This window comes from Adiantum capillus-veneris, chromosome 27, assembly GCF_014529385.1.
Source record: "Adiantum capillus-veneris isolate H3 chromosome 27, ASM1452938v2, whole genome shotgun sequence".
Lineage (NCBI taxonomy): Eukaryota > Viridiplantae > Streptophyta > Polypodiopsida > Polypodiales > Pteridaceae > Adiantum > Adiantum capillus-veneris.
The window spans coordinates 2,382,361-2,410,324 of record NC_140957.1 but is presented as its reverse complement, the minus strand read 5'-3'; the positions used below and the strand labels follow the sequence as shown (position 1 = coordinate 2,410,324).

At 46.1% G+C, this 27,964-nt stretch overlaps 1 protein-coding gene across 2 annotated transcripts in view; it reads right to left on the bottom strand.

Moving 5' to 3' along the window:
• LOC147421407 (carboxyl-terminal-processing peptidase 1, chloroplastic-like) overlaps window positions 1-27,964 on the bottom strand; it is a 70,183-nt gene that overhangs the window by 9,675 nt on the left and 32,544 nt on the right. For both annotated transcript variants that reach the window (XM_086502587.1, XM_086502586.1), the window contains exons 2-7: window positions 19,760-19,879; window positions 19,357-19,494; window positions 19,165-19,269; window positions 18,903-19,065; window positions 18,711-18,787; window positions 18,551-18,595 (exon numbers count right to left, since the gene is read on the bottom strand). In XM_086502587.1, the coding sequence (XP_086358713.1) occupies window positions 18,551-18,595; window positions 18,711-18,787; window positions 18,903-19,065; window positions 19,165-19,269; window positions 19,357-19,494; window positions 19,760-19,879 (648 nt within the window). The remainder of the gene's footprint in view (window positions 1-18,550; window positions 18,596-18,710; window positions 18,788-18,902; window positions 19,066-19,164; window positions 19,270-19,356; window positions 19,495-19,759; window positions 19,880-27,964) is intronic.

Genomic DNA, 27,964 nt, shown 5'->3' with positions numbered 1-27,964 from the left:
TGGGCACAGATGCCTTGTCTTGTGACTGAGGAGATGCCCCAGAGGCTTGAGCTGCCTCTTCAGCTAGAGGAGCTACACACGGCTCTTAGCGCACTCCCACGTGGTAGCTATCCAGGTGAGGATGGCTTGACTCCCAGTTTTTTCTTGGAGTACTGGGACTTGCTTGGCTCAAATCTCTGTAGTGCTTTTCAGTACATCCTGCACACAGGAGAGATGCCTGACAACATGAGTGAGGGCCTCATCTACCTCATTCCGAAGGAGGGTGGCTCCTTGGATGAGATTCGACAGTGGCGCTCCATCACCATCCTCAACTCAGCCTACAAAATTCTTGTCAAGGCTCTGGGTTTGAGGATTCAACCACTTCTAGAGAGCATTATACATGGGACTCAGACAGGTTTTGTCAAGGAGCGTAGTATCCTTGACAACATCTTCACTTTTTGGGAGGCTTCTGCCCTAGCACGGCTCTGTGGTGAGGATCTGGTGATTCTTCTTCTCGACTTTGAGAAGGCCTATGACAGAGTTGACTGGGACTTTCTGAAGGGCACTCTACGCAGGATGGGCTTCTCAAATGCTTGGATCAGAGGAGTGTCAGCTTTGAACAGACGGGCACACAGTCAAGTACTTTTGTCAGGAGGTAGAGGGGATCGTTCCATGCTCACATGTTCGGTCAAACAGAGCTGCCCTCTTGCCCCATTCCTTTTTCTGTTCTATGCTGAGGCAATGAGCAGGTTTTTGGTTTCGCAGCAGGTTGGTTTGCGTGGCTTAGTGCTTCCTATTCGGGGAGATAAGCTACTGGACACTGAGTTTGCAGACGACTCAGCCTTGTACTTGGATGGCGAGGAGGCCAACCTTCACAGGTGTGAGCAAGCTCTTGAGACTTTCTGTTGTGCATCTGGCGCATTGATCAATTGGAGAAAGACAGTGGCTTTCTCGGTTGGTAATGCTCCTATGCCCGATTGGATGCTAGGTGAGGGTTTCAGGTGGATTCCCCCAGGCACTGCAGTTAGGTACCTGGGCTGTCAGGTTGGTTTGGACTTGTCTCCCAAGCAGCAGATTGCTCCCCTCCTCCTGTCTATCAGGAGGAAGTTGTTACATTGGAGCTCCGCACGTCTTTCTCTGGCAGGCAGAGTTGTAGTGGCCAACCAGGTGTTGTTGGCTACTATGTGGTACATCACTTCTTGCTGGATCTTCTTGAGTTCTTGTATCAACCAGGTTGAGAGGCTGATCAGGAACTTCCTTTGGTCAGGGCGTGACACTCAGATAGCCCGGGCCAAAGTGGCACGGCAGGTCATCACTCTTCCTTGTTCTCAGGGTGGGCTAGGGATCATAGACCCAACACAACACAGCAGAGCCCTCCTTGGGAAGTTCATCGTTAGAGGAATTCTTCTAGGTGAGGAGCCCTGGAAGGAGTTCTTGCTTCAGCGGCTTAGTGCTAGGGTGCCTCAGGCTGGAGGCCTCTGGCGACTCTCAACTAGATGGATTTTCATAGAGATGCGCAGAGTTGGCTTGAGCAGGAGACTGGAAGACCGCTTCTCTGTGAGTTTGCTCCGATCTTGGGAGCAATTGTGGCAAGGCTACCTTATTGGAGACGGGTGCTAAATATAATCTGCTATCATATGGGGTGTGGTGTCAGTTAGGGAAGACACATGTGGCAAGACGAAAAATGAGGACAAACTACTTAAACACAGAAAGTAATCCCTAATCAGCCTACTTGCACGGAGGAGCGCCTGACACAGCCCCTTGTTTGGAACCCCATGGTTAGCACTCAGAGAGGCCACTTGGTTGGTAGTCGGCCTCATGTTTCCTGGGGTCCCATGGCAGAGGGTCCAGCACGCTCTCTGGGTGATTGGTTACAGTTTTCAGGTGTCACGTGACACATCCAACCCTATGTGTCCGTGGACAAGCTACACCATAACAGGTTTTCCGTCAAGTCCAGTCGGTTTAGATTAGAAGTGATCTGGCACTTTTGTGAGTCTATTCGTAGACCGTGCATGCCCAGTCACTCAGTGTAGATGCATATCCTCTAGTTGCACACTGCATAAGCATAAGCATTTCCATCAGAGTCAGTTTGGGGATTTTTCAAGTGACTTTATCCCATTTTTCCCTATTTTTGACATTTTTCACTTATTTATTAAGTGACTTTTGTTGGGTACTCAGTAGGGCAAATTGGGTAAGTTAATATATAGGCAAACCCAAGTTAACACAATTGGGTAGATGAGCAAGGAGCACAACAGGCCCCCAAGCAGCAGGTGTTCCCTCCCTCTCTCAGCAAGACCCTCCCCAAGCCGCCTTGGCGAGGCCACTCCACCACTAGCCACCGTTTTCATCATCGCTTGCCCTCTCCCTCCCTTGGCGCTTTCCCATATTCAGCCCATCGCCATCCAAGTCCCCTCTTGCCTGGCGGTTTTACCATCTACCAGCAATAGTCCTAGCGTTTTACTAACGCTGGCCATACCTGCAAATCATCAACGATTTCAGCCCCAAAACGCACCTGCAGCCCTGCTGTAAGGCAGCGTTTTTCAGCCCTTGATATCCACACAAAAACGCAGCCTGTTCCTTGCCAGAACCTCAGCGTTTTGTCATCAGTAGGAGCCTCTTCAAATCAGCAAATTTCAGCCATGACAACAGCAGTAAAACAGAGATTTTCAGCCATACGAAAACAGCCCAAGACCACCCCGATTCTCAGCCATTAAGCCCTTGTGGACAGCAGATACAAGAAGACCAAAAACAGCCCTAAAGTCATCATCGTCGTCATCGACATAGCCCCCATTTGCATCAATCCATGCATCATCATTGTACACCTTTGTGCAATCAAAGTTAGACCACTCTCACCGACGAGAGTGGGGCCTTCGGAGGAGGGTTTTACAACCTCTCGGGTGTCGTATCTCTTTTCTCTCCTTCTCTAAGTCTCATTCACTTGCACGCACAATATCCACTCACTTTGTTCGTGATCATAGCACACTCCATAAAGACGGAAGGCTCTCTCCTTCCCTAAGAACTAAAAGGAACCTTGAGCAATAAAGATCACTAATCTTGAGAAAATACAACATTCATTCTGTTGCACCTTACATTGGTATCAGAGCTTTGGAAGTGTTCTGCATTACTTAAGGAAAGAACCACAAGATTTTATTTTTTTTGCTTGTTGCGGTCGCACAAACCCAAGTTTACTTGGGCGTGGCGATTCCTAATCGTGTTTTGTTGAAGAGTGACAGGAATCCCAAAAAAGAAGGGCTTGTCCAGCCTCCCCTTGTGTACTCCCCCCCATTATCTGTACGTATGCATTTAAGTTTCAAACCCTTTTGAGTACAAACAAAGGCATAAAACTTTTTAAAAGCATTTAAAACCTCACTCTTGTCCTTGAGCAAATAAACCCATAGCTTAAGTGAACAATCATCAATGAAAGACACAAAGTAACGAGAACCACCATGAGTTTTTATTGGCATTGTGCATACATCAGAATGTACAAGATCCAAAATACTAGCCTTTTTAGAGGCTCCATGAGAGTAAGAAGCTTTTACATGCTTCCCAAGTACACAATCATCACAAAAATCAAGTTTAGAGCTTTTTACATCAATCCTACCAAGGGAGGAAAGAGTCTGCAGTCCCTTATGACTCATATGTCCAAGACGCTTATGCCAAAGCTCCATGTGTGATTGCACTTCTGCAATTGCAACAAAACCACCAGGTAATGCCTTGCAATGCAGATAGTATAAAGTACCCTTCTTACTGCCTCTAGTCACAAGCATAGATCCCTTTTGGATCTTCCACATGCCACCACCAAATGTAGTGAAGAAGCCTCTGCTATCCAACTGCCCAACTGAAAGCAAGCTCTTCTTGATACCAGGCACATATCTAACATCATGAAGGGTGAGTTCCTGGCTATTATCAAGTGCCAGGTGTATGGTGCCAACTCCCTCAATGTCACAAGCATAGTTATTGCCCAAATACACTTTTCCAAGGTTTCCTGCAATGTATGAGGCAAAACACTCCAAAGAGGGACCACTGTCAACAATCCAAGATTGTGACAGGCCATCATGAGTAGAAAGCAAAGCATCTATCACATCATGCTTAGTGATATGCATATCCTCAACAATCATGACATGTGGATCTAAAGATGCAACATAAAGATCACTACTGTCTTCATTTTCATCAATCTCTTTAATGACAACACTAGAGATCACATTTGCCTTTTCAGGCTCACTTTCCTTAGGGGTAGAGCTGCCCTCTTTGTCATTTTTCTTGCCTTTTGCATTCATTTGCTTCTTGCGCTCCTGCTCTTTCTTAAAATACCTGTAGTCGGGCTTTTTATGCCCCTTTATTGATAGCAAGTGATGTCTTGCTGTTTTTTCCTTGCTTTTGCTGCGATTTCTTTGCTTATTTGCAACATTTTGCCTTTTTTCATTGCGTCCACGCACATTATAGGCTGATCCACTGCCACTCCCACTTGACTTGCGTCTAATCTCCTCATTGAGGATAGAACCACACACACCATCATAGGTCAAGTTGGAGTTGTTACTCAAAGAAACAACCAATGCTTCCCAAGACTCTGGCAGTGTCATAAGTAGAAAGATAGCCTTGAGCTTATCATCCTCAAAAGCCTGCAAACCTGAATCACTCAACTGACTCAAAATGCCACCAAAAGCATTCAAGTGATCAGAGACAGATTTGGACTCATCAAGCTCTAAGCTTACAAGCTTCCTCATGAGATGGACCTGATTTACAGGAGTTGTATTCTCATAAGTAGCTTTAAGCTTATCCCACACAGCCATAGCTGTGTCAAGTCCCTTGATGTCAACAAGGATATCATCAGTCACAACCATCTTGATGTAAGTAACGGCTTTCCTGTTAAGCTTAGTCCAATCTGCATCTGACATACCCTCTGGCTTATTTGCAGACAATGCATCATCGCACTCTTTCAAGAAAAGAATGCCCTGTATGCGATCCTTCCACAGATCAAAACCTGTACCATCAAACCTACGGATCTCAAAGAGGCTCTTAGAGTCAGAGGATGACGAAGTGTCAGCCATAATGAGGCAAAACAAAAATTGATAATTTTCAGCCAAGAAGTACAATCACTGTACCGCAAAAGCAAATGCAAATATACACTGTAAAAGTGTCTGCAAGAGCAAATATAATGCTGTAATTTACTTCAAAAGTAAAATTTTTAGCAAGATGATATATTGAGCATGTCAAACTCAACGCATAGAACAACCTCACATCAAGTATACATCACCAAATGCATTTGCAATGACCCCAATGTTGTACATGCCACAGTTTCATTGCATAAAGTACATTTGGCAATACACATAAGAGGTGAAAGTTGCTCAAATAATTGAATAAACACCTGTAGGCTCCACAAGCCTCAATCTCTCTGCTCAAATTGACCACAAATGTAAGTACATAAGTGAAATTTTGCCGAATTTTTCAAAATTCAGCAAAAAACCCCCAATTCTCACTGCTCAATTCTCCAGTGTAGCTTTGCCACCTACACCTGTAAGGAGTAAACTTGGTAGTTTTTGCTGAAATTAGCAAAAGCCCCAAGTTTTGTCGCGAATAATTGTTGAAATTTGACAAATTTCAGCAAAATGGTAGAAAACCCCAATTCCAAACATGAAATTGGGTTCCCAAAGTGCCCTGTGACAACCTGTAAACCTGTTTTTGTTGTTTTTACACCTGAATATGCAGAAAATGGCCTGTTTTTAGCCAAAAACAGCCCAAAATACACCTGTTTTGGACCTGTAATTCCCTGTTTTCAGCGTGTAAGCAACGGTAGTCGACGTACCGTACTTGGAGAAGAGAGGGAACGCTGTTGCACTGCTGTTTCTAGAGAGAAAAAATCTGCAAAGGAGAGAGAAACTCCTTCCTACGCGCGAGAGATTCGCCCAAGGCACGTAGCCTTGCTCTGATACCAGTTTGTTGAGCGCAGGGAGTATGTGAGAGCAGGAGGAGATGGGCACACACTGCAGGAAGTAGGGTGCGCAGCAGATCGAAAGAGAGAGAGAGAGAGAGAGAGAGAGAGAGAGAGAGAGAGAGCTCAAACGTAAGAAACCCACAATGCTTCTTTTGAGGGTTCTTTGTTTTATTTAAGTACACTTATAAGTTGTCCGGCCAAAGTGGCCGGACACTTAATAAAAAAATGTGTGTACTCACTTATAAGTGAGTTTTAAGTATAAGTATGTGTACACTATACAAGAAAGGGGGCCACAGGGGGCCTTTACCCCCAACAAGCGGACCGTGCACTTAGCGGCCGGCCAATCGACGTGAGGTGGGAAAAAGCAACCTTGGTGTGAGCGCAAGGCCACCACGGGGTGCGCCCGCAAAAAAGGGTAGAACTCGGGTGAAGAGAAGATCCTTCTCCAACGCGATTTGCAAGCAAAAGGAAACCTCAAGGACCTCAAGAACCTCAAGACACTCAAGAACCAAGTTCCTCGAGAACTTAAGAACCAAAGATCCTAGTGCATGGTCGTCACCCGAAGCGGAATGGATACTTCGCATACAGGTGATGAGCATGAGAGAGGCGACGAAGGATTCTCCCCACCAGGAGATTTTTCCAACCCTCCCCCTTCGCCATCTACGCCACGAGTTGTTCTAACTCCTATGGAGATGATGGTCAAATCAATGGACATGATGCTGGCACAACAAGAAGCGACTCGCGTCACTTTGGAAGCGAATCGCATTGCGTTGGCACAACAAGAAACCAATCGCCTTGCTTTCGAACGCAAGCGCGATGAACGAAATGAACGCAAAGCAAAAAGGGACGCCGAGCGTGAAGCTCAAAGGGAGATTCGCAATCAAGAATTTATTTCCCACATGCTAGCCTCGAAGACCGAACCACCCAAAGATCGTGGGAGTTCCTCCAGTGGTGCAAGCCACGATGCGGATTCCAACAACCCAGTCACCGAAAAGTTGACTTTCAATAAGTATGATGGTAAGATGGATACTACGGTGATTCATTCTTGGTTGCATCAATTTAATGCTTATTTTGCGACAACTAAGAAAACAGGAAATAGCAAAGTTTTGACGGCAGCTATGTACCTTGCCGGTGATGCCATCAATTGGTACCATGCATGGCAAGAGGCACAGCTAGCCGTGCACCTAGAGGCAGCCGACGACTTCACGCCCCTCTCTTTTAGTTGGGCTGATTTCCAAGACAAGCTCAAGTCGCGGTTTATGCCACCTCAGTATCTCGCACGATTGAAAGAGGATTGGCGTAATCTCAAGCAACATGGTATGCCAGTCATGTCTTTTTCTAACCGTGTTTTGCAGCTAGGCACTCAATTATGCAAGTCGGATGATGAGCGCAAAGAGGCTTTTCTCTTTGGGTTAGACGAATACATCAAGTTTGATGTTGAAGTCTTTGACCCTGGGGATCTCAACGAGGCGGTAGCAATCGCTCTCGCCCAAGAGATGAAGCACAACAAGGGAAAGCCTAAGGAGAACAAGTCTTCTCAAGGGACATCTCAGAATTCTCAGAACACACAGAATGGTAAGAATAGTAAGAATGGTAAGAATGGTAATTCTTCTAGCCCTTCTTCCTCTAATTCCTCAGAAAAGAATTCTAACAATGAATCTAAGGGTAAAGCTAAAGCACCTGCAAAACCTAAGCTAACCCCTGATGAAAAAGCTTCACAAGGAATTATAGGAGGATACATCACGGCTGAAGAACAAGTGATTTATGCTAAAGAAGGTAGATGTTTTCAATGTCATGTCCAAGGTCACATTAAGAAGGCCTGTCCTAAGACAGTCCCACCTAAGGAACCAAAGGCACCCACAGCTACCACAAACTCTGTCACAACACAACCTGCATCTTCTCATGACTCTGACACACACATTGATGAATCTCTCATGAAGTGTTATGGTCATGTAAAAGGACAACGTTTTATCATATTGTTTGATCCAGGCAGTATGCATGATGTGATTAGTCTCCCTCTTGTTGAGAGAGCCCGCCTAGAGGTTAGTCAGAAATCTCCTCTCGAGGTTTCTGGTTTCGCTCTTGGTATGGACTCTCTCATCACGAAGGAGTGCCTTGATGTGATGTTTACCGTTCAGCAAGCTTCTTTTCGTAAGAAATTTCTTGTATCTCCTCTCTCAGGATGTGATATGATTTTAGGCATTAAATGGTTTCGTGAACTAAACCCTCTCATTGATTGGGAGGCGAACACTCTCACTTTACATGCCAAAACCGATTCCCCCCTCATCATTCGTGCTGAGGAGGACTTGCATTCTTTGCCTCTCATCTCGCATGTACAGGTAAAGCGTGAATTACGACGAGGAGCACAAGCGGCATTCATCTATGCTGCCCCAGTTTCCCAGAGCATTCAGGCTCCAAGTAAGTATTCGGAGTTGTTTACGAAGTTTAAACATCTCTTTTTGCAGGATGATCTTCCACCTCATCTCCCACCCGAGCGGCCAGAGGACCATCGCATCGAGCTTATGGAGGGAGAACAGCCTGTCAGTAAGGCTCCCTACCATTTGAACAAGTCACAGGAGGAAGAGTTAGAGCGACAACTCACGGAGTTGGTGGCTAGAGGATTCATACGTCCTAGTGTAAGTCCGTTTGCTTCCCTTATTTTGTTTGTTCGTAGGAAGGATGGTTCGTCTCGTTTGTGTGTTGATTACAGGGCATTAAACAAGATGACCGTCAAGAACAAGTTTCCGATGCCTCGCATTGAGTATACCCTCGATAGGCTCAATGGGGCAAAGGTTTTCAGCAAGGTCGATCTCAAAAGTGGATACCATCAGGTACGGGTATTCAAAGGCGACATTTTCAAGACCGCCTTTCGCACCGAGCGAGGGCAATGGGAGTATATTGTTATGCCTTTTGGATTGACAGGAGCTGTGGGTACATTCAATCATCTCATGGTAGGTCGTTTCGGCGATATGGTAGGTGTATGTGTGTTCATCTTTTTAGATGATATTCTCATTTTTTCTGCATCGTGGGAGCAACATGAAAGAGATGTTGAAAGGGTACTAAGTCGTTTGGATGAGTGTAAACCTTGGCTGAAACTGTAAACCTTGATGAATCTCACCGTGCAGCGAGGATCTGCTACGGGAAGGTGGGATCTGCGAGGTTTGGGGGTTCTACTGCGATGCTTGACTGCTGAAAACTGAAAACGCTGAGTCTAGGGCTGATTCCGTCGTGAAGATCTGCAAAAACTCTGAGGTTGATTTGCAAACCAAAAACGCTAGGGCTGAATTTGAGCTCTAACGCAAAAACGCTAGGCTTCTGCGGTGTCTTGCTGTCGCTGGGTTGGTCTGCAATGCAAAACGCTAGGGCTGATCTGCAATGGAGAAAAACGCTGGCTGTTCTTTGGCTGAAAATGCTAAGTCTCCTGCCTGGGGCGGAGGGGGTCTTGCTGAAAAGGTGCACGGATGGATCTTAGGTCCCTGCTGCCTCTTCTGCCAGAAAGTGCTGGCTCTGGTTTGCTTATATATTTCATTAGCAAAATTGCCCTACCTAGTTCCCAACAAAAGTCACTTAAAAATAATAAGTGAAAAATGTCAAAAATAGGGAAAATAGGTTTAATGCACTGGAAAATGATCCTGATGGAAATCTGATGATCATGTTGTGTGCAACCAAAGGATATGCATCTACTCTAAGTGTCTAGACATGCACGGTCTGCGAACAGACTCACAAAAGTGCCAGATCACTTCCTATTCTAGACTGACTTGACTGAACTGAACCCTCGTCATGCTATAGCTTGTCCACTGACACATAGGGTTGGGTGTCACGTGACATCCCCTTTGAATATCTTGACACAGAACAGAGTCCCTTTCTCGTGGGGACCCACAGAGGTGACTGTCTTTCAAACATTGAAAGAGAAATTGACTACAAGACCAGTTTTGACTTTGCCGGACTTGCAGAAGTCATTTGAAGTATATTGTGATGCTTGTGGTCGTAGCCTGGGTGCGGTCTTAATGCAAGAAGGCCATGTCATTGCCTACGAGAGCCGATTGTTCTCAAGGCCGGAATTGACAGCACAGATTTATGAGAAAGAGCTTTTGGCGGTTATCCATGCTCTCGGAAACGCAGATGCGGTGGGCAAACATCTTGTCACAGTTTCACTTCGAGATTGTCCGTGTACAAGGACAGAAGAATTTGGTGGCAGATGCTTTGTCCCGGAAGCCGTTGGTTCGGGCTATTGCCGCGATACATCATAGTAGCTTCGAGGATATGGTCGATCAGTATGCCATAGATACAGATTTTGCAGATATTTTCACTCGGATACGGAATGGAGAGATAGTAGCGGGATATTCAATTCAGGATGACTACTTCATGAGGAAAACGATGTTGTGCATTACACAACCATTGAGGGAAAAGGTTATGACCGAATGCCACTGTCCACCTTTTAAGGGTCACCGCGGCATAGCTACCACCTTGAAAGATGTGGAGAGATACTTCTTTTGGCAGAGACTCAAGAAGGACGTGGACGATTTTGTACGCAGCTGCTTGGTATGCCAGAAGGGTCAAGTTTGACAGGCATAAAGCACAAGGATTGTTACAGCCTTTACCCATACCCACCCACCCCTGGGAAAGTATTGCAATGGATTTCATTTTTGATCTCCCGAGAACACAGAGCGGTCACGATGGTATCTGGACGATTATTAACAGAATTAGCAAGCAAGCTCATTTCATTCCAGTGAAGAAAACAGTCAAGCCGGATCACTTAGCGAGTCTGTTTGTGGCCTAGATCTTCAGATTACATGGCATGCCCGAGACGATTGTCTCTGACATGGACCCCAAATTTACGAGTTTGTTTTGGAAGGCTATTTGAAAGAACATTGGCACGCGGTTGCAGTTCTCATCATCTTTCCACCCGTAGACTGACGGGCAATCTGAGATTGCCAATTCAGTGGTACTAGATTTATTGAAGTCTTACATCTCGGATCAGAAGACTCAATGGGAAAAGTATTTACCTTTGGTGGAATTTGCCTACAATAACATGATACACTCTTCGACAGGGAAGGCGCCATTTGAGATTATTGAAGGTGCTACGAAGGTTTCACCCTTCCTAAGCACGAAAGATAAGATTTTTGAAGCCGATGAGTACACGTGTAACTTGGACACGGCTTTTGCCAAGGTCCGCGAGGCTTTGCAGAAATCTCAAGAAAGACAGAAAAAGGAAGCAGATCGCCATCGTCGCGATTTGAAATTGAAGGAGAACAATTGGGTGCTCTTACGTTTTGAGAAGGCACGCTTGAGAAAGAAAAAGGGAAAGCAGAAGCTTTTTCCAAAGCTTAGTATGCGATACTACGGACATTTCCAGATCTACAAAAAGATAAATGATGTCTCCTTCCGACCGAAGCTGCCTGATACTTTGAGAATTCACAATGCTTTTCATGTGAGTCTCTTGAAGACTTTTAAAGGCGATGTGCCCGAAGATGGGGAGCCTGATGAGCAACCCGAAGTGGAAGAAAAGGAGGAGATCCTTGTTCCAGAACATATATTGGCACAAAAAGCGGTTCTTCGTTAAATTCAAGAACTATCCTACATTGGATGTGAAGTAGATGGAGGAGGAGGACCTAGCAGATACTCCTCAGATTGTGAATCTTTACCGTGAAGCATTCAGTTTAGCATAGTCTATTCCGATAGATGGTGCAGCGGGTATGCACAAGAGGGGAGTTGCTCCGTTCCTTTGTCAACAGATTGCCTCGATTTTTTATATTAAAGTCACTGATATCTCTTTGAGTTTCAGGGATACTGTGAGTTGACAGTATTCTGGTGTATGACTTTATGAACTGGATTTCCTGATAATATGATATTAATTTGTTCTTGGCTTGTTTAAGTGCATGAATTGATAGATGAAATGACTGCAGCATTTTCGTCTGAATGATCTCGATAGACATGGTTGCAATAAGGATTAGTCAATCGGGCATCTATGAGGTCCCGACGGATCTAGATGCGATTGCTAAATACGTTGCCGATAAATCATGGTCTGAAATCCGAATAAAATTTTGAATGTGATGTCCTGTGATGTCAAGTGATGTGACTGTCGATTGGTACATGTGCTAGATATGTGTTCCTAGTGCATCGGTACTAACAGTCAGTGTCTGCTACGACAATTTATGGGCTCTGTCTGTTTTGCAGGCGTAATCGAGGGCGATTACAATGCTTTCAAGAGGGGGGTATGTCACAAACTGGTGACGTGGCTGCCCAGTACACACACACACACACACACACACACATTGCCCGCTGAAATGATGACGTGGAAGCCCCGTACGGATCCGGAAACTACGCAGCCCTGCTGACGTTGCATGCCGTACAGAAGCTCGAAAATTACGGCGCTTTTTCCGGCACTATTTATGGCAGACAGCGGCAGCTTTTTTACTTGCTTTATTCTACGCGATAAGCAAGAGAGAGAGAGAGCTTTATTTTTCTCAAGCAAGGCTTGTGAGAGAAAAGTTGTTTTATTTTTACAAGGCTTTTTATTTACAGCTTTTGGGGCTCTGCTTTTGGCATCCCTTGTAAAATCTTTATAAGTGTAGGAAGGCCTCCCACTTCTCAGAGCATCTGGACGCAAAGTCTGAGAGTGAGAGCCTCCCACTCCTTTGTACTTTGAGTTGCAGATTAATACAAAAAGAAATACCGAAAGAGGCGCCAGTCTTTGGGGCCAATTTCTCTAGGCACGGAACTCCGTCGGGCCGTGTCGAATCAATTGTGAATTGTGAACCGCTTTGAAGTGAATTCTTGTCATGCCGCGTTAGAATCTTGACTTGGAGTGTCCAAGTCTGTTACAATCTTGCCCTCTCTTTCACTGGACTCTCTACAGTCACTAGCCAGCTCTCCGCACTTTTATACACCTCAGCCCTCAGCTGATACTACCCACACTGGTAGACCTCCACCCTCTGGGACGATGCCCCAAAACCGATGGTATGATGAGGAGTGCATGGATCTATACAGACAGCTACGGGCTCGACGAGCCTTGGAGATCGCTGAGAGCGAGGTCAGGCGACAGATGAAGGCCATCACACGCCGCAAACGGCGGGCTTTTGAAGAGGCGCAGGACCTTGAGCTCTACCACCTTCTCATGAGTACAAACTGCGCCACCGCATGGAGGATTCTCAGAGAGCCACGCCCTACCACCCCCTTGGAGGACCCTCAGATCTGGCATGACTATGCCGAGTGCCTATACCAGATATCTGGGCAGCCACTAATCCCGGAGCCACCCGACCCTCGACCTACCACCTCGACTTTCTTCACATCTAGTATGGTGAAGAGGGCTATTCGACGCCTCCAACATGGCCGCTGAGCAGACCACACTGGATTACAGAGTGAGCACCTCATCTATGCAGCAGACACCCTCTCCCCCTTGATAGCACGTCTCTTCAACCGCGCATTGGTTGAGGGACTACCAGAGGAGTGGCCATGCACACCATTGTGCCTATCCACAAATCTCGCGACACCCTGGACCCAAGGAACTACAGGACTATCATGATTGGCCACACATTGGCCAAACTATATGGGGTAGTTCTGGAGGCAAAGCTTAGCACATATGCAGAGGCATCAAGGCTACGCGCACCAGGGCAAGCATGCTTTCAACACACCTTCTCGACCATCGACCACATCTTCGTGCTTCGTTGCCTGATCGACGGACGAAAGCACGGAAGAGGAGACTCTATTGTTGCTTTCTGGATTTCCGGAAGGCTTTTGACACTATCCCCAAAGAGAGACTCTTCCAGCGCCTCTAGGAGCTACAAATACCATCTGAGGTGATATGGGCCATTCATTCTTTGTATGCACAGGTCATAGGTAGAGTGCGATGCCCAGGTGGACTGTCGGATCCCATTGCTAGCACCATTGGTGTGAAGCAAGGATGCCCCCTTTCCCCGACTCTATTTGGCCTCTACATCGACGAGATATCAGATTACATCCTACGAGCAGGCGGGGCGAGATCAAACTTAGCAGGTATACCAGTTCATATTATGCTCTATACACATGACATTATCAGAGTAGAGTTAGCAGCACCCTCGATGCTCGTAAATGCCCTCTTCCAAACAGTTTGCTTCATCTAGCGCATGCGAGAGCTCCCACCAGATAAACTCACCGTAGAGCTTTCGAGGCATCGATACAGCTACACCAAGAGGGGGACACGAGAGCATGGTACTCACGGGTTACAAGAGTGGTTTACATCCCATGGCCTGGACATCACGAACTTGCCTCCTTTTCAGTATGATCCCGACTCCCCACACATACGCCTCTCACACCATGAGAGGAATAGAGTTCTCAAACAGGACCTCTGGCAGATATACATCTGAGAGACATGGATCACACCCAAAGAGCCTCTTCCCGCGAAGAGGAAGTACTACAAAGATCACTTCCTAACCATTCTAGTAGATGTGTTCATCCAAGGACCGAGATACATGGACGTCTACATGCCACATAGAGCATGGGTCGCCATTGGACAGCTCAAAGTATCATCACACCAGCTAGAGATCGAGGCAGGGAGAGCTGCACATGTCCCCAGAGCACAGAGGATATATGCAGACTTTGCACAGCAAAGATTGAGAGTGAGGAGCATTTTGTATGCAAATGTAGAGCATATGAGGAGATCAGAGACAGGATACCCGACCTTGTTTGTAGATCAGCCCACCTTACATCAAATTCTTGAGTCCAGACCAGCGACAGTTCGGCCGCTTCCTCATAGAGGCACAGCAGCACCGGGACTTTCTTCTTCAGACACCATCAACTGTGAGAGACGAGCGTCAGACACAGCTCACAGACTTCTTCCAGAGGGCCACAGCAGCACCATCACCCCAGACTACTCAGAGAGGAGTGACCCTATAGCAGGCTGAGGAGGTCCGAGCTCACAGACGCCCACGCACCCATGGATGTAGGGCACCCGACTTCACCAGAGAGAAATCCAAGAGGTCCAGGAGCGCTACTACAGTTCTCTAGAGGAGAGACACATATGGGCTTTTGCAGATCCAGCCCCCGTCCTACACGGATTGTTCACACCCCACCCACCCATGCATCATGTCCTGCACCCTGACTATGGGACTAGATGGAGCTAGAGATAGAATAGTACTTTCTCTCATGATTGTATTTACCCCAGCATATAGGATTGCATCTTTTCCCCAGTTTAGAGCTCCACCCCCACCCTTGTATCACTTTCCTCCTCCCTCAGTCATTACACAGGATAGATATTTTTTACTTTGTACCTTTTATCCTTCATGGATATCCAGAGGACACCCACTTCATGTACTTTGATTTGTCTCATAGAACGATTTCAGCCTCTTATGGACGTTAAAAAATCTTTCTTTCTTTCTTTCTTTCTCTCTCGTCAAGTTCAATGATTTTGTAGTTTCTATTCGTGTGTTGCTATTGATTTCGCTTGGAGTGTCCAAGCCTGTAACATAATCTCTTCATCTTTTGGGACACATACCCTACCTTTGTAGAGTAAATAGCCATTATCTATGGCAAAATTCTTCCACTTGAATCCTTCTAAAGCACCCGTCGATGCTTTCTTCTCATTGGAAACCTCTTGTCTTGGATCCCCTTTCTGAATGGTTTCCCATATCTTGGAATATGCAGATCAACCTGACATTTCCCTCTTAATGATTCAAGCAGATCACTATTGAATCGAGTAAAACTCAATTCATTGATCATAGGCATCCTGCTAAGGGAATCTGCTACTACATTATATTTCCTTTTACAATACCTAAGCTCATAATCTAACTCTTGTAGGAGTTCAACACATCTCGCCTTACGATCTTTCAATTCTTTTTTATTGGAAAGTCACTTAGATATTCTATTTAGGAACTGTAACTATGTGGCGTGTCTTGAAAGTGTCAATGGTGATGGATAAGCTTTCATGCTCTTTATGTTTTTTTATGCTTCAACAAGGCTGATACCAGTATTACGTCAACTTTGAAGCTTGACAAGCTACTGTACTTGGTTTAACGAGCTATTGTGCTTCGATTGCCGAGCTCATATCTTCAATGATTTGGGAAGCCCTCCTTAAATTCTAAATATGCTTTCGAGAGGTTGTGTGCCAGCTACAAAGAGCGGTAAGTAAACCAGGTTGCAGGTAATTGCAGATATAACCGAGAAGACTATGAGGTTGGTGCCTCACTCGCAGAAGCACAAGGCGCGAGCGTTGAGGGTGTAGGGTTATAGCTTGAAAAACTTCCAGCTTATGCTCAGCTACGGGCGTTAAGTGGCGAAGTGTGAGGTATCGGGCCTTGAGCACATGGGCATGAAGTCAACCGGCCTGTCCTCGTCACTATATGGCACGGTTCCGGGTTAGAGGGGATCTAGGGCCCAAATTTGGGGGGCAAGGCGGCTTTAATCTCCGCCGTCGGATCACACAGTGAACTAGGGGTGAACTAGGGGTGGGTGAACTGGGGGTGAACTGAGGGTGAACTAACGGTGAACTAGGGGCGGGTAGGCTAGGGGTGGGTGAACTGGGGGTGAACTAGGGGCGCCGAAACTAGGATATGATCATGTGCCATGCCAACATGGACAATGACGCGCGTTAGCGTGGTGGTAGGGCATTCGTGTGGCAACCGAGGCGTCCCAGGTTCGACCCACACCCCGCGAGGCGGGTGAACTAGGGGTGAACTAGGAGTGAATTCGGGGCGCCATTTTTGCCCCGAGTTCACCCCTAGTTCACCCCGAGTTCACCCCCAGTTCACTACGTGATCCGACGGCCGAGATTAAAGCCGCCTCGCGCCGGCAAATTTGGGCCTTAGATCCCCCCTGGATAGATCCGTGCCATATAGTGACAAGGCCGGCCTGTGGCTCCTGTTGGCTGTCGACAAAAGAATAATAGCAGCCAGCGCAACTGATGAGGTTGGGGAGGGTAATTAGCGACGACAGAAGTTGAGGAGGCTCTGATACCACTTTTGCACCAAGCTGTTGGCAATGGCGTCATGGCGTGCTCTACTTCCAAGAGCTACCCACATACACGGCTCCTCCACTCCCCTCTCACAGCCCCTCGCGCGCCGTTAGCTGCATGGGGAATTGTTCCCCATTCTTGCCACTTGGCACCAACACCTTATCCCCTTATTTTAATCTTTAAGGGGCGGCTCACACGCGACCATAACCCCCTAGCTCCTAGTGTGTGTGGCCGTGCATGCCCATACCCAGAGTGAGGGTTTCAACTTTGATCTATCTCATCCCCAAGGAAGGGAGCTCCCTAGACGAGATTCCACCCATCACGGTTCCCAACTCAGCATACAAAATTCTTGTGAAGGCTCTGAGTTTGAAAATTCAGCCACTACTGGAGAGCATCATACATGAGACTTGGACGGGCTTTGTAAAGGAGCGTAATATCCTTGATAACATCTTCACTTTTTGGGAGACGACTGCGCTTGTTCGCCTTCGAGAAGAGGATCTTACGGTGCTCTTCCTCGACTTTGAGAAGGCCTAGGACAGAGTTGACTAGGGCTTCCTTGAGGGCACTATGCGCAGGATGCGTTTGTTAGATGCATGGATCAGAGGTGTGTCTACTCTTTATATATGTGCTCACACTCAGGTGCTGCTGATAGGGTCGAGGCGAACGCTTCATGCTTACACACTCAGTACGGTAGGGCTGCCTTCTTGCCCCCTTCTTGTTTCTTTTCTACGCAGAGGCGATGAGCAGATTTCTGCCTTCACAGGAGGTTGGTTTGCACGGCCTACATACAGTTATCCATTCGAGGAGAGGAGCTCTTGGACGCTCAGTTAGTTAATGCCTTGAGCATGTTTCTGGAGGGCTGTGAGGCCAATTTGCACAGTTGTGAGCAGGCACTGGAGGCGTTCTGTTGTGCATCACAGTATTGATCAACTAGAGAAAGATAGTGGTTTTTTGGGTTGGTGATGCTCCCATGGCTGATTCATCGCCTAACGACGAGGGCTTTTGTTGGATCCCTCCAGGGACACCACTTTGTTACTTGGGATGCCAGGTTGGCCTGGATTTGTCACCAGAGCAGCAGACTGGAGCTGATCCATACACTCATAGAGGACAGTTTGAGAGGCTTCAGGGCAGCCCGACCGCATGTGGGAGCGCTGCGAGGCAGTCCTACGACCTGGCGACCAGGGCCTTTCTACACCATGGTCCATGGGGCTCCTAGATTGCATTACCACCCATCTGTGTGGTTGTTTCCTCCTCCCATATCCTAATTTAGCCATCAATGTACATATCTCACTGTTTCACTGAGAGAGTCTCCCCACATTCTGATGTAGCCCCCTCTTGTCGGGGCAGTTTGTAGCCCACTGGGCAGTTTTTATTAGCTAATGGAAGGATCTTTTTCTTGGAAACCATAAGAAACAAATGAAGGAAGCCTGAATCAGATATCAACATGGCCAAATGCTTAGCAGTCACCTTACTTTCATCAGGAAAAATTGACCCTTACACAGGAAGTCAAGGTCCAAATATACGACCTTCTGGCTTATTCAATAAAGAATGGTCCCAACTTGTGACCTTGCGGCAGATATGATAAAGAGGAAAAAAGGTCTGAACTGGCAAACTTGTGGCAGATTTTAGAATACTTTCTTTTCAGTGAGTCTTGACAATTTCAGATTGTCACAGAAGACCATCCTAAGCAGGAAGAAGGTTTAAAACCATACTGTATCTCCTTTGTCCAGGAAAAGCCTCGCAATCTCAACGCCAACCTGCTCAAAAAGAACATGAAAAAATGATCACTTATTGAATTAACCAACAAAGTCTTATCAGAAGGTCTGACACGATGTGTCAGATTGGGAATAGTTTCACATAGAATAGAATAACCTGGACCAGACCACCAGGGTTGTTCCTTAAGTCTAACACAAAGGAAGTGGCACCTGCTGCTGTAAGTTTGTTCATTGCTGCACATGAATTGCCAAGAAATAAAAAACTTTAACATTGACCAGAAAAGAATACAAGGAAATCAAAAATACATCGCATTTCCTTGAAAACAAGATCACGTCCAGAATAGAATACCTGTAACCAGATGTCGCCTTGCTACAGCATTGAATTCTTTCAAGTGAATGTATCCCAAGAGATCACCTCCTCTATGCTCCAAGCGAAAATAAACTGGAGTCTGTACAGTTTGTTTTCGCTCAATAGATAATGACTGAGTGTCTTTGCACAGTCCATGCCGCACCTATCAAAAAGGCCTAGATACAACTCAAGGTTTCACAAAAAAGGAGAATGCACCTGCAGGTCTACATTTTGAAATTTGTGATAAGTTTAGACCTCAAACCTCTACAGAGACAAATGTTCCTTTTATGCCTTGTATGAGTGAAGATGCTTCAAAGGCAGACTTTCCATGTATGTCTACTCCATTGACAGACAAAATCTCATCGCCCTTTCAAGACACGGCAGGAAAACAGTTTAGAGAAGATGCCATTCTTCAACACACAATGCATATCACTTATGGCTTCCAGTTCATCACCTGTTTGATACCTGCCAATTGACCTGAACTTCCAAGCACTACCCCAACCACACGCAAAGTTGCATCATTATCCTCATCCCCAGCCTCTCCAATGCTAATCCCAATACCGGTCATGTCATACTTTGAAAGTTGTTTTAACTGTCAGAAACAGACGAGGTCCTGCAGTGAGAAGATGATTTTTAGCCATGTAAATCCATGTGAATAGATAACTATATCTTTGGGAAAAGGGACTCTTGATTTTCTTGAAAACTACTCAGACTGGTTGCTGACTAGGCTAATGCACAATCACTCAAATTACAAAGGAGGATGCCCACAATCTAATGTTTTTCAATGACGGTGTCTACTAGTGAAAGTGGTTGCACAGTTCACTATTAAACATTTATCGATTAAGGAGAAAATGAACCTCTGCAGGGGTAATGAATCTTGTATAAGGATCGTGTAACTCTGAAAGCATTTTCTTGATAATATCATACGCAGCCATTCTACTTGGGATTGGCCTTCTGAGGACGTCCTCCCACTTATTCTGCAAGAAGAAACGACAAGAAAAATTAATCCTTCTAAGAGGTTAAACAAGCTTTTGTTTTACTTTCTAAGGAAGCAGACAAATGTAAGGTTCATGGGCTTTGTCCTAAAGTCACCATGGAGCATGTCCCTATCTACTGGGCATCCTAAGTGGCATATGGCATGTGCAGCATTGCCAAAAGAGAAATTGGGCATAGGCTATCCCATGTGGGACATTTCTAAAACATAATATCACATGTAAAAGTCATGTAGGCATGAATAAAACCCCTAAATATGCAAATTCGAGTTTGGCTCTTAGAATAGGTTGTTCCAAGTTTCCATGGATAAAGTAAGCACATGCTACCTCCCTAGTGCTATATAAGCACCTCTTTTGTACTCAGTAATTTTGTGTCTACACTCTAATCAACTTCCATTGAGCAATTAGCATTGTTATTAGCATGTTATTACTATGATTGCAACTCTCTATTATCCACCCTAAACCTAACATATAATATCAGAGCTATGATGAGATTAGCATCTCCTAATCTCGCTAATTAGATCCTCCTAGTTTTAAGCACACTAGTTAGTTAACCTTCAATTAATCTCTATCTAATTGATTATGTGACAACACGTTTTTGGCAACCCCAATGAGCCACTACTCTCCATGATTCATGAGCATTGATTGGGAAGATAGTAGAGTCTTCTAATTGCATAATTAGTTTCACTTTTATGGCAACTTTTTTTGCATAATTTCTCCTTAATAAAATTACCATCTTGTGTCGTGGAATCCATAGCTCAAAATCCTCTCCAAGATCTCTTTGATGAACCCTCAAGCTCTTAATTTGGAGTTGATTAGCCCATCCAATTGAATTCCTAATTTAGGGTGTGTTTGTGAAGCTCTCTGCAAAACTGGGAATAAGACTTTCCTTTGTGAACTTCTCACACAAGCAAACGCACATGGCCAAGTGGTTATAGCCCTAGACTGAGGGTTGTGGGTTTCAAAAGCCTTGGCCATTTTGGATGAGGGAATCTGGGAGGAACTCTACTTGGCCCTCAAGTGGATTGCATAACTGTTTGGGTCCGTGAGTGTTGCCAGCCGAACACTCGGCACTACCTGTGAGAAGTCGACACCACCTTTTTGATTCGATCCGGTCACAGACGTGACCAAAGCGCTTAAGCAAGGTTGATACCAATTTGGATCAAGAGGGGGCTGCTCCTGTGAGCACGCCCTTTTGCAAAGAAGCTCACTACAAAGTGTGCCTTCCCCCGATGTGGTCAAACCAGCAAGGGAGTCTCTATGGGGAGGTGTTGCTCTCTATTAAGAGGGAGTTCCCACAGCAAGCAGAGTCAGAGAATCGGAGCTTCAAAGCGAATCAAAGAAAGTTCAAAAAACAGTATTCTCTATTGTGAAGGATGACTTCACCCTAGGTGAAGCAATACTTCACATTAAAGGGAAATTTTGTTTCTCTCTTTCTCTTCCCACTTTGTATTAAAAGAAATTGCATCCCTACACAACATACTGAGAGGTGATTGTGCGCTTGTAAGAGGAAAGGAGAGTCTTCGAGATAAGACCGTCCTCAAGGCACAATCGAGGAGAAGCGTAGTGCCAAATTTAATGGCGAGGATTTTCATACCTGGCAAACCAATATTCAATGAAGAAAACTTTATGGACAGTAGTCAAACCACCATCAACCAATCAAAAAAGCACACAAACTAGGGCAATAGTTGCAGTAGATGTAGAAAAAGATGAGCAAGCACTCGGCATCATCATCACCTCACTTCACGACAATGAGGAAGCATGGGTTGTCCTCGCGCAAAATTTTAGGACTAGAGCTAAAAGAAGCAAAGTTAGCCTTAAACGGCAACTTTACAAACTTACCATGGGTGTAGAGGACATAGCTAGCATAGTTAACAGACTTAAGAGCATCATCGCTCAACTTACCTACATCAACTGTGGAGTCCCCGTAGATGACAAAGTGGCCGTCATTTTTAATGCATTGCCACCTTCATATGATCACTTAGTCACTATCCTTGAGGAGAGAGAAAGCTCTTGCCCCAACACTTCAAGACGTCATCAACTCTCTTCAAGCCGAGGAGAAGAAACAAAAGGATGCATCAACTTCATCAAGAGGAGCTTATGTCGCATCATTCTCTAGAGGAGAACCGTTACCACCATTGTTACGGCCCTAGACATCAGGATGGGCGCTTGCGGTATGTCCAGCCAGTGAGAACCTGGTCCTTAGATTATGAAGTCCTATAAATAGGACTTGAGCCTCATTTGTGAGGTATCTTGTGTGATCATCACACTTGCACTCTTGGCCCTTGGCAGCTCTGCCTGCACACCCGTACTGGTGTGGGCTAGGTGGTATGGGACACCAAGCCCTTAGGATAGAGGCTAGCCTGCTTGGCTGCAAGCTCCCAAGCTCAAGGGTGAGCCCGTATTGGTTCTATGGTTGGTAGGTGAGCCTGATGTCCGCTCATTACGTGTGTCTAGGTGTGAGTTTGGCTTGTGTCATGTCATGTGTGCAGGATGGATCCGGCGAGGGACTAATAATGGTACCAGAGCCTCACCCTGCTCGTATGCACGACATGGCTATGTGCACAAAACCACTAGAGCTCATGGGGCCGTGATGGTCTAGCCTGACAAATTTTCCAACTTTCGCATAGGGTGGTATGGGATGCTACTAGCGAGAGAGGAGGAAAGGGGGACACATGCTAGCCGGTGGTGGGAGTCTGGTGAGCTCTTTTTACGGATTCTCGTGTGTAGAATGTTGATTTGCCAGTGGCAGTCGCATGGATACTTGGTATGTCTTGTCTTACCTCTCCATGACCATTTTTGCTTGAGGGTGTCCCTAGGAGCCACTCCAGGGACATGGCAGCCCCTCCGTATGCAATTGGAGAGTCTACCAATGGTCGCTCTACGCAAGCGGTATAAACATCGTCCATGTGTTGCAGTTGACGCACGGAGGTGGGCCAGCTACGGTGGTTGTGCCATGGAGAATCGGCAGGTGAGGCACGGGCAAGGCGCATAGGCGGTAGGTCAGGCTAGCACAGGCAACGGCGCTGTGCTAGCCGAATAGGGAGTTGTGAGGCGACGCGTCGGCACTGCAACAAGGAGCTATGAGACGGCGTGTTGGCACTACAGGAGGGAGCTGTGAGGCGGCCCACAGATAGGGTGGTGAGGAGGTGCTCAGACAGGGCGGTGAGGCAGCTTAACTTCCGGGTGGTGCGTAGAGGCGGTGCAGTCGGGCGGCAAAGCGACCGACCATAGGGCAGCTACATGCTCCTTCGATTTTTTTTATCAAAAGAAGTTTTCTCTTACCCCTTCATATTATTTTGACCATTTTTTAACGTACACGCCGCCCATTTTAAAACCTAGCCGCCCAACTTATAACAGTAATGCCCACTCTTTATTTAAGAGGTTTGAAAACCCTTTAAAAGCCACAAATTATTCTACCGCAGATACCTCCCCCCACTCTTCTATTTAAACCACACCGCGAGTGTGAGCGCAACACCCCTCTAGCCAGAAGCACTCTCTTGTCCACATAACTCCTCAAGCTCGCTTTATCTCCTACACCCTATCCATCTCTCTTGCTTAGTACCGCTTTTTTGTGTCTTGGGTGTATTTTCCAAGCGAATCTCTAATACATACTCCCACGCTTGCATATCTAAGCGCCATGGCATCACACAATGCTTCTCCGCATGGCTCACGAGGATTTTTCTCTCCCGCCAACTGCCTCCGATGCGTCTCTCGTAACTAAATTGCAACAACAATTAGCAGAGATGCAGAGGCAACACGCGGAGCTACGCTCTGCATAGGTCCCGTTTTCGCCCGTCACCATGGGTACCTTGCCTCTTCAGCTCTATCTCGGCCCCTTCAAAGGGGAAATAAAAGAGTGCAAAGAGACCGCTATAGACACGAGGTTGGTAAAATGGACCGCCTTCTTCGATATGCATCGTTTTACGGATGCCCAACATCTTGGGCAACTTCCGTTCATGCTAAAGGGGAAGGCTTACTCTTGGTGGGCTGCGTTACGACCGCAACCCACAACTTAGGCGGGGTTCCAACCGACTTTTCGTGCCCGCTTTGTGCAGGTTGATAGGATCGAATGCTTTGAGAAGCATTTTCGTTGTGAGGTGGGAAAGCGAACACTGGACGCTTACTCACATGCCTTCAAGGATCTTCTCCATAAAACGAAGGCTCTTGATGACCCTCTTCGGATCGCCACCAACATATTAGAACGAAATTTTACACAATCCGATCAATACTGTTGAGGACATCTATAAGTTCGCCGAAAATTATGATATCCATTGGTGGCTTTTGGAGGTGGCCCGACGGATGGGGAGACTCCTCGTCATGGTTCCTCCATGTCACAATTCAAGCGCTCGAACGCTTCAGTAGCCACTAGTCAATCATCCGACCCTCCGCAGAAGAAATCCAAGCACAATGGAAAATCAAAGGCAGCTCGTATGGAGGATCAAAAGAAGAGTCGTTGCTTCGATTGCCACCAAACCAGCCACTTCCGCAGTGATAAGGGGTGTCCCAAGCAAAAGAAGAAGACGTCTACCTCCGCACCGACGAATACTTCGATAAACGTCATCGATAATCCAGGTACTTTGTCTTCTTTTGATTCAGAGATTTTTCATGTTAATGCACGTAGCCCCGGGTTGTCACCTTAATAAGGTTGTGTATGACCTGCATGATCTTCTCTGCGTCAAAGGAGAGATCAATGGCCATGCTGTAACGGTCTTATTCGACAACCGCTCTACACATAACTTCATTTTTTCTCATGTCGTACAAGCACTTAAGCTCGACACGTCTCCCGTAGACCATCCGTATGTGGTCCATTATGTGGAACGTACAAGCGATCAATGAACTGAGGTTATGCTACGACTCGCCCTCCAAATCCAGCGTTACCACGAAGTTCCGCATCATGGGCCTTGAACATGTACATGTCATTTTAGGCATGCCATGGTTTTACAATAAGACATCTTCTCTATCTATCGATTATGCATCGCATACAACTTTCTTTGAACTCTTACCCAAACTATCGTCCCCTTAAGCAAAACTCGGGGTTTTTATAAAGATTTCATGTGTTATGATGTGATAGTGCCTAGGTATCTTATTGGATACATCTACAAGGTTCTCATGATACATCATGGTGGTTCTCACTGGATTTAACACTTTACGGTTCTCAATTGGATACATGGTGGCCACAACAGATTCAATGACCGTAATTCAATCAGATACAACATGTAGGGTCTCATGAGATTGAAACCGGCCCGTAGGGCGGTAGACCTTGGCTTTCACCCAAAAATTTACTTCAGACTTTAGGACACAGAAACTTTGCAAATAAAAACCTGTTGCTGGAATTAACACTTTGAACACACACGGCTTGGAAGCTAAAGCGCTATCAAGCAGATGCCGACAACCTTTTGGCCCCAAAGACTAGCGCCCCTTACAGAATTTCTTTATTCTTATCAAAAAGGGAATAAAACTTGCGTTTTCCTACGAGCTGTCCCACATAAACTCGGCTAAAAAAGACCTATTCTGGCCCCATTTCGCAGTATAACCGTAATAGGAAACTTCACAGACAAAATCCCCACGCATTGGATGACTTTCCCGGCGCATACGGGCACTTTCCCAAACCTGATGAGAATCTACAGCATGCTGAATTCTCTATTTTATGCCCCGAAAATCCACCGGATCGCATGTACAGCAATCCCCTTGCTTGTAATTCACTGTTTCGGGCTCCATTTCGCGTGCCGGTTGCATCCATAGCAAGCCCTCAAGCTCCCGCACCTGTGGGGCTACTCGTGTGAAATCTCTCCGAATTCACCTGTACCCTGCGCGGGATTAGAAACTAGCTAATCCAATACCTGTGCAAGAGGTTCTTGCCTCGGCAATCGCGCATGAACCCACACAATTGTACATACATGTGAAAAGCCCTCGAGCGGGGCATCACGTTTCTATATTCAAAGGGGGAGAGAGATGCACAAGAGCACAATCATCACGGTACATAAGACAAGGGAGAAGGCAAGCTTTCCATTAAAGCTGTGAAACATGCACTTACTACTCACCCACACTCTGTAGTCAATTATGGGCAATAATCAGCCCCCTCTCTCATTTTGGGCGCCCCCCTCTTCATGCAGACTTGGCAAAATCATTTGTAACCGCCAACTGTCCACGTGGCCTCTTTTGAGTTAATTTCCTCGTTCCCACAGACTTAAAAGTGTAGCCAGGGGGCCTAAATGACTTTGAACTAAGCCTAGACACCCTTTTACTGCTCCGATTCCAATGCCGGTCGGCCCGACCAACTCGTGGCGACAAGGCCTTCCCGCCTGCGAGTGAAACTCTCGGCCATCGACTGTTTCACACTGGCCACACAATGTCCCGCCATTTGTGACTTCAAAAAGAGGGTCCCAAAAATTAAATTAAAATCATCGGAAAGAAACCAACAACTAAGGTTAGCATTTGCCACATCCTCGTGACAGAGATTTTAAGGCTCATACAAAGCTTTTATGTCAAAACAAATTCACGTTAAGAGGAAAGTGTTTCCTCTTCTCGTGTATCATGCCATTGTCCTTCGTGTCGTAGCCTTTATCTTCATTGTTGGTCCATTTTCTCGAGGATGCAATCTTCATGGCTAATGGTGAAAGGCATGGATACATTTCAAGCGTGATGCTTGTGTGTGTGTTCTCATGTGAGAGAGGTAGGGCGGTCTTCCCAGTCTTCTGGCAGTGTCTATACGCATGCGAGGTGTGAACATAAGTGCCTTCAGCAAATAAACTAATAATAACGAAATGAACTTCAACTAAGATGTAAAAATGCCCCGCCGGCTCATGTGTGAAAGACCTTCTGCAATTAAAATTAAACAGGCTAGGGCTATCTAGCTTTTTAGTACCTTGCCAAAATCCTTCACGGCTACACAGCAGTGGGTGTGGCACAAGACATGGTGAGCAGCACTGATGGAGCTGGGCTGCTGACACTTCAAGTATTGGAACCAATTGGGGGTTCTTTTTTTTTTTCTTTTGGTGAGCTAGTACAGTGAGAGAGCAATGGATAGTGTGAGAAAAAGAAATTGTATAAGGGGGACCTGATAACACTTTTTAGGTAGGAATCGCTACTTAACCTTAAATGGAAAAGCCAATGTCTACACGCGAGGCAGTAGAACAGAAATAGCTTCGTGGTGAATAGCTCAATGCGGGAAGATGAGGCTGCAGACGAGCAAAAAAGTGTAGGGTACGAGCTACGACTCAGAACAGGAGCTAGGAAAGCCGGTGGTGATGAGGGCAGCCAATGGCTCATCTGTTGGCTCTGCCGATGGAAAGTGCAAGGTCAGCAGAGGGTGATGAGTGCAAGTTGTTGTCATGGACTTGCAGGGTAAATGTTGACGAGTAGCAAGTGCGCGCTCCAACTAATTATGGCGAGCAGGTAGCATGGCAGATGCGATTGGAACTAGATTTAGTTGTAAGACTCCAATATAGCGGCATGCCAACAAAGTGTGAATTCAAGGCAAGCTGTTGACTTCTCACAGGCGTCCAGAGGGAGGCACTGCCAGAATCGACCAAATCTGATTTTCTTACGAGAGGAAATTAAGGAGCCCTTGTCTTGTCTAGAGTGGGTTCCCACCACTCAAAGGCACAGACACACACACACACACACACAAATGTACACACCACTTAATGGACCAAATCTGATTTTCTTGTGAGAGGGAATTAAGGAGCCCTTGTCACCACTCAAAGGCGAGCGCGCGCGCACACACACACACACACACGAGTGTACACACCTAAGATTAGAAATAGATTGATGAGTACTAACTTGCTCCAAAATCAGTGATTAAGCAATCAAATGAAAGCTGAAAACCAGAGATTTTGATGTAATGTGCAGTGGAAGTGAATAATGGTGAATGCTCAGGATGAGTGTCGAGTGCATACTCAAGGTTCCTTTTACTGAAGGGGAGAGAGAGCCCCCCTTTACTTCATGAGAGATTGTGTAATGGACCAAAACAAGAGAGAATGCAAACTTGTGAGAGTGCACGTGTGCGGAAGCGTGAAAAAGGGGAGAGAGAAAGAAAGAATGAAAGAAAGAAAGATTTTATTTAAG